The sequence below is a fragment of the Elaeis guineensis genome, chromosome 14, assembly GCF_000442705.2.
Source record: "Elaeis guineensis isolate ETL-2024a chromosome 14, EG11, whole genome shotgun sequence".
In the NCBI taxonomy this organism is placed as follows: Eukaryota; Viridiplantae; Streptophyta; class Magnoliopsida; order Arecales; family Arecaceae; genus Elaeis; species Elaeis guineensis.
The window spans coordinates 67,502,935-67,522,447 of record NC_026006.2 but is presented as its reverse complement, the minus strand read 5'-3'; the positions used below and the strand labels follow the sequence as shown (position 1 = coordinate 67,522,447).

The window sequence follows — 19,513 nt, the reverse complement described above, 5'->3', positions numbered from 1 at the left end:
GTACTTAAATAAAATTATTATGGTGATCTTAGATCACTAATAATTCTTATTTCAAGATAATTTGATTCTGATGATTTAAGATAACCATATTTAGTATATTATGTTTCAATAGTTAAAAATTATCAACTATTCATGATTAACTTGTTCGTTATTTCTTCTATTTATTTTAATATCTAAATAAAATAAATATTAATATTAGAATAATAATATATTTATATATATAATCATTAATTCTTTATTAATAATTATATATATATATATACATGTGTATATATATATTTATTAATAAATATATTTTATTTAATATATTAATAATAAATATACATTTTATCATAGAAATTTTGCATATTGAATACAATGATCTTAAATGATCGAGGATCAAATTACCATGGGATAAGAGTCAGTGGTGATTTAAGATCACCTTTGTGATCCTATTAGGGTTACCAAATACAACATTTATATGATATCAATATAATATAATGCATAATATTAATATAATATATCAATGATATACGATGTATTGATTTTTTTTGCTAGATTGAGATATATTTTTGTAACCAAATTTCAGTCCCAATGTATAATATAAGATGATCTTAAAAACTATCATTAAAGATGGATTTATTGATTTTGGGAGTAAAGATAATTTGATATTACTATCACGTAGAATCACTAGAATGCAATCGAATACATTAATCTTGTCACCTCTATGTATATTGCCTATCATCTTAAGTTTATTACCCTGTACCAAAGCTCTCTTTTAGTAATCCATATATTTGCACTTCTTATCCAAGGTTATGATAGTAGAATAATTAAAGTTGTCACTACTACTTATTCAGTGAGTAAAATTTGAACAAAAATCATATAGAGTAGACACTATAAAATATCATATGCAGCTAGTTTACTATATTTTTTTTAGTGTCAATCTTAAAGAATAAGTATAAAAGTCAAAGATATTTTCTACTAATAGAGTTATTAATTTCATAATTAAAATATTCTTTTTCTTTCTCATTTTCAGCACATGCTTTTTAACGATACATACTATATGACCATATGATACATACTAAATAAATTAATCATTAAATAAATCAATATATACCTACAAATAAATCAATATACAGTTTTCAAAATATGGAGTTTATCCAAATACAGTATATAACCGATGATGTATTCTGTAGACTTTTTTGATACAGATCCAACAATGATCTAATACATACATATAACTAAATTGATACATAGTTTACTGAATTTAGTATTTATCGGTATGCAATATATGGCTAGTTGATATACACCTAGCAAAATATTCATCTGACGTTTCAATGTATACATCTATATAAAGCGATATATAATTTTTAGAAAATAGTACTCATCAATACATAACAGATGACCAAATGATATATACTAAATAGCTTATTGATATATATTGTAAGCTTTTTTAATACGTATCCAACGATGATCCACTACACACATATAGATAAATTAATATATAGTTCACCGAACTTAATATTTATCAGTATATAGTATATAGTCAATTGATATACATTTAGTAAAATATTTATCCAACATCCAAATGCAGCCTTTAGATTAAATGATACGTAATTTTTATGAACTTTTAGATATAAAGATTTTAGAAAAAAGAAAAATTTTAAAGAGGAGAAAAAGACTGGAAGATGACCTCATGGATAGGAGAGATGGTACATGAGGTTTGAAAGAGAAGAAAAGACTTGGGAGAAAGACGGATGGGAGAAATGACCTAATGAGAAAGAAAGAAGATATGGGTGGTCAAGAATAATCTCTCTTAAGTGTACATTTTATTTCTTTTTTATATTATTTTAGTTATGGAACTAATAAATGTTAATAAGAGAAATTCAATTTCTATTTGACCTCTAGATTTTCTCTTTAATATGCAATAAAAAGGAAACATGGTATGAAACTAGACCCACCCCATATGATGGCCTATAGTGCTTGCCCCATATAATTTTTGTTCAAACTTCCTCCATACATGCTCACTTCGAAAATCTACCATAATGTCAACAAATTTTAACGTGTTGGCTCCGATTGCCCGTTGTTCAATGAATGATACAAAAATTATAGTGGTAGATTTCTTTTAGTACAAGCAGGTGATTACATCATTCTAATATGAGTACAGCTCAAGAAATCAGAATACAAAATATCCTACAGGGCTATGAGCAATTGCGCCTTGACACCATATCTAATTTCTGATGTGCTCAGCAACAAAAAATGCAATCTAATCCATGATGTTGTTTACCTCCCGAGCAGACGTCATGGTGAAATGACGAAGGGACCTCCAAATATCACCGAGGAGCGGATGAACTTTCAAATGCTTCACTGTATCCCGGATCCAGCCCGATGACTGTGTCGAAGTCACCTTCAATAAAAATTCTCTTCATTCACAGCTCCTGTCTCACACAAATGATGCTCGCCCAAGTGGCACAGAACTCCACTTCGGGAACGGACGTCTCAAAAGATGTAAGCCCCCAGTAGTTAACTGCCTATCATCTAGATCTCAGATGACAGAGTCTGCACTATCTCTACCATCCTTAATACTACCATTGAAGTTGATCTTGATAAATCTTAAAAAAAGAGACTCCTAAGAAATCAAAAGAACCCTTTGGGTCATTATAGGTGCAGTAAGAGAGTCCCAAAAATTTAGAATGCTAAGGGATGGGCCAGCAGTGTCAGTAGTATTAAAATGACTGTATTCTACAGTGAAACAATAGGCTCTCTCTAGCACCCGATGCATAGGCACAATCTCAGCTTCGATCGGCGACATACGCCATCCTACCATTCTTGGGTGGACCATCGACTATACTTTGACAAATTACATTCAAGAAGGAAGAAAGTCAAGGGCCACTATTCACCCCCCGAGATTGACCCCTCGCCATCCCCCAATTCAAACACATCCTCGGACAATGAAGCAGGGCATGCTTCATTGACTCATCTTACGATTCGTAGATCGGTAGGCAGTCAGAAGGTCCATGCTTCTGTCCTTGAGAAGTATCTCTGTTGCCAGTCAATCCTAGGAAACCTTCTCGAGAAAGTCTGACATTGGAATGGACAGTTACTCTCCAGATCCAAATAGCCTCGATCCTCCTATCTAGCATTGGCCTACTCATCTCAATGAGGTTCCTTGCAGGAATCTTAAGATAATAAGACTGGCTCCACATCCTCAAGTTATGGCTCCGATGGACAGAAATTGGGATAGCAAGAATTCTGTGAGCAAGTTGACCACCAAAAAAATGGATGATCAAGGATTATGCGACCAAGAAGATGATCGAAAAAATCGATAGCAAAATATTTGCGACCAAGGATTATGCAACGGATAAGAATCGATCGAAAAATCGATTTGCGATCAATATTTGGTATTTTGCGATCGATTTTTTGATCGTAAATTTAATTTTTTTTATAATGTAACATCCTGAGTCCTCCAATCTCTACCATCAGCAATAATCAAATTATAGACCCGCAAGTAGTTATCTACCTCCATGCTAACGTAAGTGGCCAACGTGAGAGGAACAAGCTAGAAATCGAAGCATCTTAGCTTACATCAACTAAAATTTCATCTTCAATCAATCATCTAACTTAAGCCATTATTATTGGAGTACGGATGTAAATCTTTTTTCAGATAAAAAAGTATTTATGATTAATTTAGACCTAGAACCTCTGACTCAATATTTCATATCGGCTTCTCGTTGCTCTACAAGCAGTCATATTGGATGAAGAAGCTGTATAATTACAGCCTCTGTCCTGACCAGCTAGTGGTGGATTTTCAAAGCGACCATGTGTGGAGGTAGTCTGGTTCTACGGGACCATAAATCACCCCCCGGACTCCGACTCGGAGCCGTCGCCCTGAGTCTAATGAGGCCGCTTCCCCTTACCGTCCCTCCCGTCCTCCGCGGCCCAGTTATCCTCGTCGTCGCCAGAACGCTCACCCACTGCCCAACCCCCGACGACGAGCGCGACGAGGGCTTCGTCAGAATCCTCCGCGAGATCCTCCACTCGAAGCAGAGCTGGCTCGTCTCCCTCAACGCCCCCTTCGTCGCCAACCGCCTGCGGCCCCGCCACGTGGAGGCGCTCCTCCTCCAATCCCTCGACCACCCGCGCCTCGCCCTCCGCTTCTTCAACTTCCTCGGCCTCCACCGCGGCTTCCCCCACTCCCCCCTCTCCTTCTCCATCCTCTCCCTCGCCCTCCTCCGCGCCGGCCTCCACTGGCCCGCCTCTTCCCTCCTCCAAACCCTTGCCTCCTGCCGCGCCACCGCCCCCGCCGACGCCTTCCGATCCATGCTCCACTCCCAAGACCTCTGTCGCTTCTCCTCAGCCCTCGGCTTCGACTTCTTGATTCAGGCTTATCTTCAATGCCGGAGGGAATTGGATGCTCTCGCCATCCTCGAGCTCACGATTGGCTCCGGTTTGCTGCCCGAGGTGAGAACATTCAGCGATGTGATGTATGGACTGGCGAAGATCCGGCGGTTTGATCTGGTATCGGGAGTGTTCGACGAGGTATTGAGATCCGGGGTTCGTCCCGATAACTTCATCTACACCGCGGCGGTGAGGAGCTACTGTGAATTGAGGTATTTGGACAGAGCGAAAGAAATAGTTCGTCGGATGGAGATGGAGGGGCTGAATTCCAGCGTCGATACTTACAATGTGCTGATCCATGGGCTATGCAAGAACTGGCGAGTTATAGAGGCCGTGGAGATTAAGAATTCATTGGGAGATAAAGGGTTGAAGGCGGACGTCATGACCTACCGCGCGCTGGTGCTTGGCCTTTGCAAGGCAGAGGAGTTCGGCATGGCCCTGGAGATGACAAAGGAGATGATGGGTATCGGGTTCGTTCTGAATGAAGCTGTTTGCTCGATTCTGGTTGATGGATTGAGGAGGACAGGGAAGGTAGAAGAGGCTTTTGATTTGGTTCATGGGTTAGCGAATTTGGGAATGATCCCTAATGTGTTTGCCTACAATGCTCTGATCAATTCTCTGTGTAAAAGTGGGAAGTTTGATGAGGCCGAGTCTCTATTTTTGAAGATGGGAGAGAAGGACCTGTCACCAAATGATGTTACCTACTCGATATTGATCGATTCATTGTGCAAGAGAGGGAAACTGGAGGATGCCCTCCTTCTGTTTGATAAAATGAGAGAGGAGGGTTTACGGGTTACAGTTTACCCATATAATGCTTTGATAAATGGGCACTGCAAGTTGGGAAATTCGAGTAAAGCAGAGGTTCTATATCGGGAGATGACTGATAAAGGGGTGGCACCAAATGCAGTGACCTTTACTGCATTAATTAATGGGTATTGCAAGGAAGGGAGTTTGGATGCTGCTTTAAAGCTCCACCACCAGATGCCCAAAAAGGGGGTGCCATGGAATACCCATACCTTTACTGCACTTATTGGTGGGTTTTGTCGGGCTAAGATGATGACAGAAGCAGCTCGACTGTTTAACGAAATGTTTGAAGTAAATGTAACTCCAAATGAGGTGACTTATAATGTCATGATAGAAGGGTATTGCTCAGTAGGAGATACAGGAAGAGCTTTCCAGTTTTACGATGCAATGATGGAAGAGGGTCTTCAGCCAGATAGTTATACCTATAGGTCTTTAATAAGTGGCTTGTGTATGACCAATAAGGTGTCCAAAGCAAAGGAGTTCATAGATGATCTACATGGGGAGCAGCTTGTTCTAAACCAGATGAGCTTCAGTTCGCTTCTAAATGGACTCTGCAAAGAAGGAAGAGTGCATGAAGCTTACTGTATTTGGAAGGAAATGGTGGAGAGAGGACTTGAAATGGATCTTGTCTGCTATAGTGTGCTTGTCTATGGAATGCTAAAACAGAACAACCAAGTAAGAGCATACTCGCTATTGAGGGAGATGGTTGATAAGGGAATCAAACCAGATGATGTTTTGTATACAAATATAATTGATGCATATATCAGACTAGGAAATATAACAGAAGCTTTACGTTTTTGGGGTAGGATGTCTGGTGAGGGCTGCGTCCCGAATGTTGTAACATATACTGTGCTAATAGATGGCTTGTGTAAGGCAGGGTTTTTCAGAAAAGCAGAGCTGCTTTGTAGAGAGATGCTGGTTAGCAGTTTCCTTCCTAACCGAGTTACCTATGGCTGTTTCCTTGACCACTTTGCCAGGGAAGGAAATATGGATGAAGCTATGGTACTGCATAAGGTGATGGTCAAAGGGCTCCTGGCAAACACAGTCACATATAATATATTGATAAGGGGCTTTTGCAAAATAGGAAGAACTCAGGATGCTATTAGTCTTCTTGCTGACATGGTTGACAATGGAATATTTCCTGACTGCATTAGCTATTCAACACTTATTGATGCATACTGTAGAAAAGGGGATTTACACGAAGCTTTTAAGCTGTGGGATGATATGCTGAATCGGGGGCTGAAGCCTGATGCACTGGCATACAATTTTTTGATACATGGTTGTATTTTAAGTGGTGAAGTGACTAAGGCTCTTGGACTGTATTATGATATGCTACGAAACACTGTAAAGCCAAACTGGGCCACCTATCATGCTCTTTTTCATGGAACATTTTCGATGGGTGTTACAAGAGAGAGTGCTTTGCTTATAGAATAATGGTCAAAGAATAACACCTGTAAGTTCAAACTCTGACAATTAATACACTCCAGATGGCTTTCAGAATGGCTATTTAAATGTGAGCATATGGGACAGCAAACTGCCTCAAGGATGTTGAACTTATTTAACAGGAATTTCAGGTCGTAATGCTTGTTGCACTGCATGGCTTGAGTGGTAAATGTTGTTCTGCCATTAAACACTCATTAGTCCAAAAATAATTGGCAAATCCAAATTCTAGAGTGGATTAATGATTCTTTTGTAAGTTAGCATTGCTGGTGATAATGTTGCTGTGTTGACATGAAGGCTATCTGCAGACATTATTTTGCATGGCTGTGGCCTCTTTCATTGGTTCAAGGAGGACCAGTGCTGAAATTGGAAATGCTAGTTCATGCTTCATCATACAAGTTGGAAGATGGTAAGGCACATTTCATGGAAGTTGCCACTTGAGAAGGGAATCTATTAAGATATCATTCTGTATCCAGCCATTTCACCTCATTTTCCAGGTATTCTGTTCAGCATTCCTTTGTATAAAATTTCTTTGTTTCAATTTAGTTGATTTACACATCCTAATATTCTTTGTTACATAAATTTCCATAACACACATGACATGATCCATTTCCACAACACAACAGACATTAAATCAAAAGAAATTGTAGTTAACATACTTGGTATGTTCAATATTAAAATGTACATCTTTATGTTTTTTCTTAGTTTTTTCTCATTGATTTTGGTGTCATAAGAATATTTTGTAGAAAGTTAGATCTAAGTTAATCGAGGCCCGGGGCATGTGAAGTGTGTGCAGATACCAGCAAAATTTTACAAAGCCGATCTTGAACCATGTGAGAATTGTAGGAAATGACTTAACCAGGGATCCTTGACTGTAAGACAACTTGTTATTATAATTAGAATCTCCTGGAGCAGACAAATCAAAACTGTTAAAGGCATGCCTGAATTGGTCAGGGCCATGCAACAGGGAAGAACTCCCAACTTGAACTGAGGCCTTTCGAAGTCTTGGAGCCTCCAAGTTTCTCCTAAGTAACGGGCATTGGTGGTTTCAGGTGAATCCCTCAGGGGAAGCAATATCAGTGTGAAATTGAGAAGAAATCTGGGGATGGAGCAGCAGGAAGCGGGTTCTAGGTTCATGAGCACCTGACCAGATACCTACATCTTTTATCATCTCAGTTAAACTCAGCAGATCTAGGAGTTGCATGGTAAAGAATCAGGAAAATTGTTAGGGATCATAGTGCTAAGATTCTGGATCATTTTATGGGCTTCACCATGCCACCTCTTCTTCAAGCTGCTAACAGCCTGCTGACTGTCCACATTGCCAGGGCAACGAAAAGCAATCTTCTGCTAAGTTTTGTAATTAGGTAAAGAGTAACTGAGTTTTAGTTATTCAATTTTAGATTTTATCTGACCAATCAATTAATATTCCTGGATCTTCAAAATAATCTTTCTTTTCTTTTTTCTTTTTTTTTTTTGACTTTGGATCCTACTTTCACTAAAACCAGCATAATTCATGTCAACATACTTTTCAGTGCAAAATTCACTTCATCTGATAACTATTGCTACTCATCTGATATCTAAATTGGAACAAGGCTGGATGGCCATATTGTGCCCTTTCTATGTGGTTGCAATATGAGGTGATAAGTGGTTCACCAAAGTTGGTGCAGGCAGCACTTGGTTAAGTCTTATTGATGTTCTCATTTGCTTCTTTATTACTTCAGTCAACTGTTCTTTCGGAGAGAATAGGTGGTCAACCGTTCGATTATGTATTTCTAGTATTAATATCTACACCCCCCAAACCCTAATGTTTCTATCTGTCTGGGTTTTTAGGGATGCCAATGGCTGAGATAAATACATATGATCCAGTTGAATAGGTTGATCTGGAGGTTTTGGTTTTGGCCTTCTTGGGATCATTATATTCCAATCGCATTTGATACCAAGGATGCACATGATGGCGCTTATTCTCAACTAAGGCCTCTGGAACACTGCCTACCTATTTGTTTCTGTTTGGCCGAATACTCAGCTTTCTCAAAATCATTATGCCATTCACTTCACATTTCAATGTTTATAACCTGTTTTTTTGATTATGAATATCGGGGCCATACCTATTGATTGTTTCTTGTAAGTGTACAAAATATAAGGAGCACTTTCTGCGAATTGGTGAACTGATATTAGATTGAGTTCACATTAATTTATATATGCACTTCCTTCTTTAGGATGTTTTATTTTGTATTCTAGTAATCCGCTTTTAGCTTTGATTTTGTTTCATTTAATGATAAAATGTTTCCACACTGTAATGTGAAGCATTCTCACCTGCTGCTTTCTATTATGACACTGCTCTTGTTGCATTGTGGATTTGTAATTTGTGGGGTGCATCTTCTGCTGATTAACTAGGGAATGTGCTTTATTTTGATTTTGCCAGGGGATTTGACTGCTCATGTTAGGTCCAACATCATTTGCTCATTTCGCCTGCAAACAATGTGAAAATGGAAATTTGCTGAGCCTAGCTCTCTCTGGTGAAATAATTAACTCTTAGTGTGTAGGTTACCGGTGGAAGATCATTGGTTCATGGTAACACTGACAAGACAGTTAATCCAGGCTTTTTCACTGGATTTTTGTCTTATATTGGCAATTCCCAGCTTTGTTTTAGGCCATGGTCTGATCTACACTCTTCTGTATTGCCAAACTCCTTCAGAACCTTGGAGGTAAATGGGAAGGGACCGGACAAACCTGCTCTCTTTGATTTCATGTAACTGGAGTTACAGAATGATGCATGAGCAGTGAGTATTCAATCCTGGTTCCTGATAGCGGCTGATGTTTGGTCTGCAACGGGAACCATTTACCTAGGTGATGATCTTATGCTTCACGTAAGCACAAGGTATTTTGTTGTACATATGTATTTCCCTTGGCTTATGCGGGTTGGCTTCAATTTTGCAGGTTGTTTATTGATTTTTAAGAAAGCAGCTCCTTGGGTAATTGATGTTTATAAGAAGCTTGAGGGCTTTTTTGCAAAATGTGCAAGAGACAAAAATTAATCAGTTGCCGGATCGTGCTTAATTTTTTTTGTGCATTGGATTGCAAGAGGTGCCAATCAAGGATTGCTGTCTTCCTATAAGCTTCGTATAGTGTGGCATGTACAACGAGGTTGAAATCAAAAATTTGATTTACTGATTAAGGTATACAAGATGCAATCCCTGATCTTGTACAATTTAGTATGATAAAGAGTGTGTAGGAGAGTGAAATGATGGAATGAGCTGGGTGCAATGTATAATAAGGAAGTTACGTTGAAGGATCAGAATAGGAAAAAAAAAATTCCATACGATGTATGAATTCTAATAGTTAAATAGAAAAGAATGATTACAGACAGATTGCCAAAAGTTGCTGGATAAGCCACTCTATGTGATAATATCAATCAAATTTACCATTCGCAATGAAATGAATATAATTTTCAATAAATATTAAAAATTTGATGTAATCTGAATATATACTTGTAAGTGAATACACAATGCCTGTTATCTGATGGCTACCTGGTCATATTGTTTCGATGCCATTAGCTTTTATGTCTCACCAGTCACAGCTAATTCTTTTTCGGAGAAATACATTTCGACCTTCTCAAGTTTATCGAAGTAGCATGCAGATCCTCTTGACCATAAAAATTGCCATCAAATCTCTTATCTTAGATTCTTAGTGCAAGCAATACGGCCGTCCTCAGTCCCTTAACCTTGCAGGACTCTCCACACAAAAAACCAGCAGTAGCTCGCTTCTAAATTTTTTTAATAAAAAAATAGACCTAATATCTGCATTATAAATGACATCTTTTACTTATTGATTTATTTTTTAAGAGAAGACTTCAGCTTCACCATCAAGGGTAATAAAGAATAGCTTTCAGAACCTGTTAAAGAAAGCAACTTTGTAGCACCATATATACATAAAAAATAACACCCTGAAAATTTTTCCAATCTTGGAAATCAACTCTGGTCGAACAGGATACTAACTTTAAGGATGCCTTTTCAATGCTCCTAGATTTTCTTCCAGTATATGAAATATTATACCCTATCTTTTTTATTTCTTTGAAATACTTCAGCATAATAATCCCTCTCCACAAATGATCCTCCTTATTAACGAGAAAAACAAAGCCACTACCACGGCAGAACATTTTCATTTGAAACATGGTCTCTGTAAACAGAATAACATAAGCAGAAATCCTTTGGAAAAAGTAAAGAAGTACATGAGTACCGAGGAAACATGAAAGCTGCACCCAACAAAGCAATTTATATGACGGGATAAATCTATCACAATAGTTGGAAGAACTCACCATTCTAGCCGTGAGTACACAATTCAATTCCACCATCTATCTAGCACCATGAAGACACATGGTAAAACATACAATTGGTCCCTTGATACATAATGTCACCAATTTCACTATGTTTTTTCTTATTTTTTCACTTCATTTTCCTGTAATAACCAACTCATGATGTCCTGGGAAAATTCAATCCTGCTATTATTGATGAAATGATCTCTAGCAAAAAGTATACCTTCCATTTAAAATGGTAAGCTGACAGATCATCAGATGTTCCCCCTCCAATACATTGACAGTAATCAAATACCACCATAAGAGGACAATATCACTTGATGAACTAAATAGGATCCATAAAACAAGCCCCAAATAGTTGGAAAAATACTAGATGGTTATGGATTACTCAGTGAACTAAAGTTATAAGAAGCTTCGAATCATCCCTTACAAATAAATAGATGTTTGGCTTGTCTACTGATCCCATTCACCAGCAAACCCTTCCATCAAATATGTACATTCTTTTCCTTCGAAATACCCTAGGCAATTACTATGCCTCGTCCAACCAGAAAAGGTAGTGAATGATGGAGGAGCATAGGGCTTTCTAGTTTGAGTTGGAGTGGAAGCAGTGGTAGTGAAGGAGAGAACAATGGACTACACTGGAGGTAAAGAAAGGTCCGGTTCAAACTCGAGACTACGGTGCATGCGTCGACCAACTTCTCCTCACAGGACAAGTTTTAGGATGCATTTGGTTATATTTTTTGATTTTTGATTTAAAAAAAATATTTTTTATTTTTTTTTGATTTTTGCTATTGAGTAAAAGCAAAAAAAAAAAAAAAGCATGTTTGGTAACTACGTTACTATAAAGCAAAAAGCAACATTTGGAGATGGCAGGTGAAGAGCTCGATGAAGGAGAAGGGTTCAGAAAGGGAGGGAAAAGGAGGTGGGGAGGTGAAGAGCTCGACGAGGGAGAAGGATTCGGGCTCTTTACTTTTTAGTTTGGCGTTTTAGATGTAGAGAAGCAAAAAAAGCAAAAAAATAAATTTTGGAAAGCAAAAAAATTTTGCTTTGCATATAAAGCAATTATTTTGATTATTTTGATTTTTGCTTTTTGCTTTTTATGGTGTTACCAAATATTGCTTTTTGATTTTTGCTTTTTAAAAATCAAAAAGCAAAAAAGTACTTTTTTAATTGGCCGCACCCTTAGTGAAACATGCTTCCCAAAAAAATCAAAATGAATGAGGTTTACATAAATGGTTCTTCATTTGTCTTCCATAAAACCTGTTTTGCCAAAAGTTGACAAATCACAAGACAAATAAGTTTTATGCAAAATAAGTATCCTCTTGTTTCAGAAAATCTGTTTTACAGAATCATGATTTATGATTATATGTTTGAGCAAAACCTATTTCAACCAATCAACCTCTTTTAGTTAAAATCGAGTCTATCTTCCTATCGAAAGGCTGACAAAATCCAAATGATAAAAGAGCTGTGTAATTTGGAGGAGTATGGTTTGAGTAATACTATCATCGTCTATATTTGGTTTTGAAAAGATGACATAAACAGTTCTTGGCTACAAAATAATCATGGCATTGTATAGATGATGACAAGCTGACATCAATGGTTTTGCAGTAATAACCTTACAACTGTAAATCTACCTTAAGGGCCTATCTTTTATGAATAAATATCATGAAAAAGTTGTTCAACTTCCTCATTGACTAATTTATGTTCTCATGATTTTCAAGATGGATAAATTATTTTTCAATAGGTAGCTTTTATTCATGAAATGGAGAAAAATCTTACCCACCAAAGGGGTGGTTAAATCATTTTCCTATCAATTGGAAAAGTAACCTATTTAATTCATTCCTAACATACCCTTAACCATATAATAATATAATATAATATTTATATAATATATTATAATAATATAATATATATAATAATATTATATATTATATATTAATATTTATTATATATTATAATATATTAATATATAATATATAATATTATTATATTATAATATATTATATAAATATTATATTATACTATATCATTATATATAATAATATTATATAATATATATTACATTATATTAATATAAGATATTATATTATATAATAATAATGTATAACAATAAGATAACATAATATATTAATATTTTATAATATAATAATATAATAAAATAAAATAAAATAATATGTTATAATACAATAAAATAATATATAATAACAAAACATATTATATTATATATTTATATAATACTAAAATAATATAATAATATAGTATAATATATTATATATTATTATATATAATAATAAAATAATATACTATATTAATATTTTATACTATTATATTATAAATAATAATATAACAATATAATATACTATTATAATATATGATAATATATTATAATGATATAATATGTAATAATAAAATATAATAGTTATATAATATATTATAATAATATAATATTTTCTTATATATTAATATATATTAATATAATGTAATATAATATATAATATGTAATATATTAATATATTATAATATAATAATATAACAATATATTATATTATATATATTTATATAATACTATAATAATAATATAATATGTTTTATATATAATAGTATATATTAATATAATATAATATATTATACTAATATAAGATATTACTTTAATATATTATATTATAATATATTAATACATTAATAATATAATATAATTTAATATATAATAAAATTTATATAATAAAAGATATTATAAAAAATATAGATAAATCATAGCAACTTATCCGAAAAAATAGTAATATAAAAGAACAAGGATAACAAGTTCTCAAGTCATTTTCCAATGCATAAAAGAAGATAGGTAAATTATTTTTTTGTCTAAATATTGTCTAAAAAATATTTACCTAGAAAAATACAGTTTCCTAAGCAAATCTTTTACCTGCAAAAGAACGGGCCCTAGAGGTACATTACTACTCAATAATATTCCAATGATAATAATATCATAACTTCTAGCTGAATTTGTATACCGCAAGGCAATGTTTGGTTAAATTGTATCATACTTCAATCAGCATTTATATAAACTTAAGGTTATACTAAACCCTCCATAAGGTTAAAAAAAATACGCATGTATACTTGTTGCAAAGTTTCTTTTATTCTAGATTAATATCCTAGACCTAACTAGCATTGCTAAGACACCTTGAGAATCCCAATCAGATTTTTTTAGCATCCTCTTTCAAAAAGTCAAACCCTTCAACAAACTGAATACCATGTCATCAACTATTGCCTTCTCATCACATCCCGCTATACAATCTCAACCACTTCCACTATATCCTCCTTACTAGGCAACTATTGAGCTGATTTGGATGTAGATTTATCTAATTTATGATTCCTAGTTGACAAGCCATCATCCTTAACATCTCAGTCTCTAGTCTCTACCACAATCATCTCACATGCTGACTGAATTCAGTCAGATTAGAGAGAAAAATAGAAACCTTAAAAAGCTGTCTGCTAAGCGAATTCATCTTCTATATCGCCATAACATAAATTGAACATTCAGAACATGTACTGACGTAAATCAAGAAGAAAGTCCCAAAAAGATTGAAAAGAAAGTGGTCCTGCACAACCTAAAACATTCTCTCTTAGAAATATCTAAAAGATCATTACCATCTTCCTGTTACATATAAGCTTGCTGGAGAACTTCACAAAATCTCCTATAATGATAATATCTTGCAATTCCATAACACATGCAAGCCAATCCACTAGATACAAGAAAATAAATTGGTTAAACAATGACAGAAATAGGAGCAATGAACCGGGAAAAAAGGCAAACACTCAGGGACTCAAGCTCAGCAAACCTGTAGCCCAAATCAAAATAACAACCAGATGGGTCAAGTATCCATTACAAAGTTACAGAAATGAGCTACAAGCATAGCCTACCTGGCTAACCCCACAAACTGTTACATATCATTAGCTTGTAGATGTCAAGCTACAAGTAGACACTTGTCACAGGTTCCACAAAACAACAAATCATATGATATACCCAAAATGAAAGACGTTTAAGAAGAAGGCAAGAAGGACTGTACTTGAACAACCTGAATAACAACCACATATGATACTGAGCGAATTCACCATCCCATGGAACTATAAACACATTAAGAAAGCAACCAGAATGCAGGGGGGATATCTCCACTGCACAACCAAGTAATACATACTTAATTTGCACGGCCTCGTATGACATCAAGGCCCATCTCAGTAGGATCAGTCGCTTGCAATTCCACCTGGATGCCATCGAGCTCCCTTTTGAATCTATCCTTGGAGCTGGCGTAGAGCATCTTGCTTCTCACTCTTGAGCTGTCAGGAGACCTTCACACAAAAGCAAAAAGAAAGATGACTGCAATTTATGATGTAAAAATTAAATATTTAGTTGAAAAATATAAAAGTAAAAATTACCAGGCAATAAAGAAGATCTTGCTTTTCTGGCAGTTCTCTTCAGTCACAAAATCAAAGTCATAAATTGCATATCTGCATTCATCCGCTGGAAGGTTGGCAGTGAAATCCTCATAACTCAAAGTGGGCTCACCAACCTTCTCCACAATGACCTGCTTCAGCTTTTCATCAATCTTGAAAATTATGAAACGGTAAGTTCTCTTTGCCTTCAATTCCAAAAACTTCAGCTTGCAATCATCATTCACAGCCATCCCTGATGCTGCGTTGGCCTACAATTAAGAGGAATAGAAACATGTCATCACATTATTGGGAAGAGCCTGATGGCTCTTCTGTTTCATTCTGATTTCTCGCCTTCTCAACTCCTGCATTGGATTTTACTCTTCTATTTTCTGTTTAATGAAACCTCATTGTACCTTCTAAACTTCCACTGATGTATGTAACCAACTCTGTAAATACTCTTCTTTTTGATAAAGCTGCTGGCAATGGCTCATAACCATCTGCCTCCATTACATTTCAAAAATAAAAGGCATCAACAGGAGACAGTGCACGAATATATATGCACTGTATCTCCGAAAAGATTGGCACAAACAGGAACTTGAGCACTATAATCCCACATATAATAGGGTTATACAAAACGAATGGGAAAAGAAAAAAAATTCAAGATAGGACTCATCCATTAACGTTTAAGAAGATTAAAGAAGTTCAAAGAACTGGTTTCTTTTTTCAAAGAAACAAACAAGGATGTAGACACTAGGCGAGAAGTAATGCCCAGGACAATCTCCAAGCAATTCTAGACTTACATATGTGGAAGTAGATATCGAAATTGAATCGTAATTCAAAATCGATCCAAGGCTTAACTTCTTTTTCCCTCCGAGCAAAAGAATTACAAAAGATCTTAATAAATACGTCCGTAACACCAGAGAATCCACAAAATCCCTCACTCTCATCACATACTGAAAAGACCTACCAAAATGGGACAAACCCTTTATAAGAAAGAACGATCCATGCAAGAATCAACATTAATCCGACATTTAAATAATTTCAACGCTTCAGTCGAAAAATAATCAGATCAGATCCAGCCAAAAACCCTAACACAGGCAAATCGGATCCGCCAGAGGCAACTAAAGAAAAATGCACAAAATTCATAGCAAATTGTCCAATTTCACACGATCGATCACAGATCGCTCGTCAAACACGAAAAATTTCATCAAAAATATATCTAAAACGGCGATCGGAGAGAGACGAAAGACGAGGGCAGCAAAATACCATTTTCGTTGGCGGCGATCGGAGCGAGGAGAAGGAGTGAGGTGCTGTGGAGGGAACGGATATCTCGAGAGAATCTAGGGCACCCGGAGACGAGACTAGGCTCCGAGATCAGGGGCTAAGGGCGGGCGTCCGCGATGCAACGTGGATGAGATACAGAGGGCCGACGGTCGGTTGGGCGTCGTGAATATCACATTTATAGCGTGACGGCAATCATGCGCGGTCCGCTTACAAAAGCCGCGTCCTTCCAGTCACAATTCGCCACGTCTCCAGTGAACTATAACCCGTGGATAGCGGCGTTGCTTTTTAAAGATGTATTGCTTAAATGCCTGCTTTTGTTGGGTTAATTACGACGGTTGCCATCGCCTCGCAAATGAATCGCGCCGCGTTCCCAGAATAAGAGGTGGTGCCGTTAAAGAAAACTTTCTTCCTACCAAAAAAGAAAAATAAAAACGAAAACTTTCTCATATATACCACCGCGATGACCGTGCAACAAACTTGAGATTGACTCCGAGGGGAAACGTCTTCCCACAAAGATAAAAACCCTAGAAACAACAACACTAGAACTTTGATAACCTTGGACCATGAACAACAACACCTGAACTCCTATTGTCTTCCGTCGCCATTAGTTCCGAAGGCAAACTCTTGAAAAATAATTCGTTTTCTCTGTCTTTGCTCTCAATATTTTAGATGACAAAAAAGGTTAGTTTCTGTGCACCACCAAGTAGTACGAGAGAATTCCGTTCCAGCACTTACAATGCAAAGGAGGCGGCTCCGAGCAGCAGCGGCCTCTTCTCCAACGTGAGGGATTTCCTCGCCACCGGCTTGCTTGAAGGCGTCCCCGTTATTTACAAATTTAAGAAGCACCAAGTAAAGATTGCTATATTCCTTTCTTTGTTCTGTTATCTTGGCTATTAATGGATGTTTTCATCTGCATGGCAGATAGAGCTTCATGGGTTTATTAAAGGCGATGGGTATCAATGCGGCTGTTCATCGTGCAACTATGATCAAGTGAGTGAAAATTGATTTCTTGTTCATCATGCTGCAAACGAGACACAGGATTATGATTTCATTATTTTATTTTTCAAAAAAACACGTCATACAAATGGTTTTTGTTTTTTCCGAAATATATAAAGAACATCTCTCTGCTCTTTGATTGAATATAAAAATATAAACATCTCTCAACTTATTCATAGGAAATTCTTGTAGCATGGATCTTTACTAAATTTCCATGCTCTCTCTTTCTGTTTAAATCTAAACAGCCAAACAATATTTGACAGGGATGTATTAAGATCTATCAATATCAAGATTTTCTCTAATATAGATGTTGTACCATAACGGATTTTCCAATATTAGCAGGGTTTTTTTTTTTTTTTTGCCTCCAAGTGTTCAAGAAATAATTCATACTGAGAAATATCTGAATTGATTCTGAATGTGATTTTATTGTCACAACAATTTCCAGGTCTTATCGGCATACGAGTTTGAGAGGCATGCAAAAGTCACCTCAAGTCATCCCAACAATCACATATTTTTGGATAATGATAAAACTCTTCATGAAGTAGTCAAGTACCTGACGAAAATACCTCTTGAGTCCCTGTATGGAGAGATAAAAAGGGTGACCGGATGTTCCATTGATTCAAAACGTTATGAGGCTTGGAGGAAAAGTGTAGCCATTAGCCATGACAAAAGTCAAGAGGCTCCTCAAATATCATTTCAAACAGCAAGCCATAATACGGAGCGGATTGAAATCAATAATGGTACAAATAAGGAGACCCAGCATCAGAGCCAACTTCTTTCTTCCATGAGGTTAGTATTTCTTAGGATTAAAGAGGTTAGTAATTCGTGCATAAAGAACATCACAGTAGTGAATAAGTACTATGCTTGCATTCAATGTTGTTTAGCTATTATAGCAATCATTATGTCAACCAAGTTTCATGCAAATCGTCGAGATTTACCCCTTGCTCCCAGATTAATGGCAAACAATTTTCAGCTTGATTTAGTACAAAAAAAATTACTTTAAATAATTAAAAGAAAAACTATTGTGACATTCTGAAAGCGAAAACCATATGGAATGTTTCAAATTAAGAAAAATATTTCTTAGAATACAGACCTTATAGAAACATGTCATGTATGGGGGCATGACACAATTAATAGGATACATTAACATAGAAGGAACTGGGACACAATTACTTAACCCGGACCTAAGTAACGTTTGAGGCCGTCGTCTCCTGCCGGCCCAATGCAAAAGGGAAGTCCAGCTTCACATTGAAGCTGTGGGGGCCCACCAATAAATTTGAAACGATCGTTCTAGCCGTTGCCCTTCACCGACTCCCCTCCCTCCCTCCCTCCCTATAAAATCATACCCGCTCCTTACGGTCCATTCGTTTCATCTCGGACAATGGAAACCCGAGGTTGTTTTCATTCCGAAATCTTTCCAATTCAATTGCTTCCAGCTCGACGGCTCCAATCGGATTTTTTTTTTTTTCATCCCTGCTTTGGAATGATTTCTTCTTTAAACCATACACGGTTTCTCGATTCGATTTCATTTATTGAATGGTTCCTTGATTCGATTTCATTTCTCGAATGGTTTCTTGATTCGATTTCATTTCTCGAATGGTTTATTGATTCGATTTCATTTCGTTTCCTTTTTAGCTCAGTTTCTAATTCTCCCCGCCATGGCATTCTGCTATAAATGATTTCTTAGGGATACTTGGTTTCCATCTCTGTTCTTGATAGTTTTCAGGAGGGGCAGCAGACGCTGAAAGCCTCCATCGGTGCAGCAGAGGCGACGACTGACGACCTCCCTACTATCAGTAATGCTTCAATAACAGAATCAAAGAGGCCTCACCATTGGCTCTACGGTGGCCATGATCTGGGCGACCCGGCTCCCAA

At 36.4% G+C, this 19,513-nt stretch overlaps 2 protein-coding genes across 5 annotated transcripts; one reads left to right on the top strand and one right to left on the bottom strand.

The window, feature by feature from the left end:
• Positions 1 to 3,767: 3,767 nt before the first annotated feature.
• Positions 3,768 to 10,010, top strand: LOC105056973 (uncharacterized). Of its 4 annotated transcripts, none has more exons than XM_073248597.1 (4): positions 3,768 to 6,789; positions 6,930 to 7,118; positions 9,044 to 9,468; positions 9,559 to 10,010. In XM_073248597.1, exon 1 carries the CDS (start codon positions 3,799 to 3,801, stop codon positions 6,613 to 6,615), a length of 2,817 nt encoding a protein of 938 aa, XP_073104698.1. In that variant the 5' UTR covers positions 3,768 to 3,798; the 3' UTR covers positions 6,616 to 6,789; positions 6,930 to 7,118; positions 9,044 to 9,468; positions 9,559 to 10,010. The 4 variants fall into 4 exon arrangements, with proteins under 4 accessions (XP_073104698.1, XP_073104697.1, XP_073104696.1 ...); XM_073248596.1 differs by having other exon boundaries at positions 6,919 to 7,118; XM_073248595.1 differs by adding an exon at positions 7,674 to 7,985 and having other exon boundaries at positions 3,768 to 7,118.
• A 4,747-nt stretch (positions 10,011 to 14,757) lies between these two features.
• On the bottom strand, positions 14,758 to 16,860 carry LOC105056974 (actin-depolymerizing factor 7). The gene is made up of 3 exons (XM_010939379.4): positions 16,625 to 16,860; positions 15,362 to 15,627; positions 14,758 to 15,274 (listed from the first exon to the last, which is right to left on the bottom strand). Exons 1-3 carry the CDS (start codon positions 16,625 to 16,627, stop codon positions 15,124 to 15,126), a joined length of 420 nt encoding a protein of 139 aa, XP_010937681.1. The 5' UTR covers positions 16,628 to 16,860; the 3' UTR covers positions 14,758 to 15,123.
• Between the last annotated feature and the right edge of the window lie 2,653 nt (positions 16,861 to 19,513).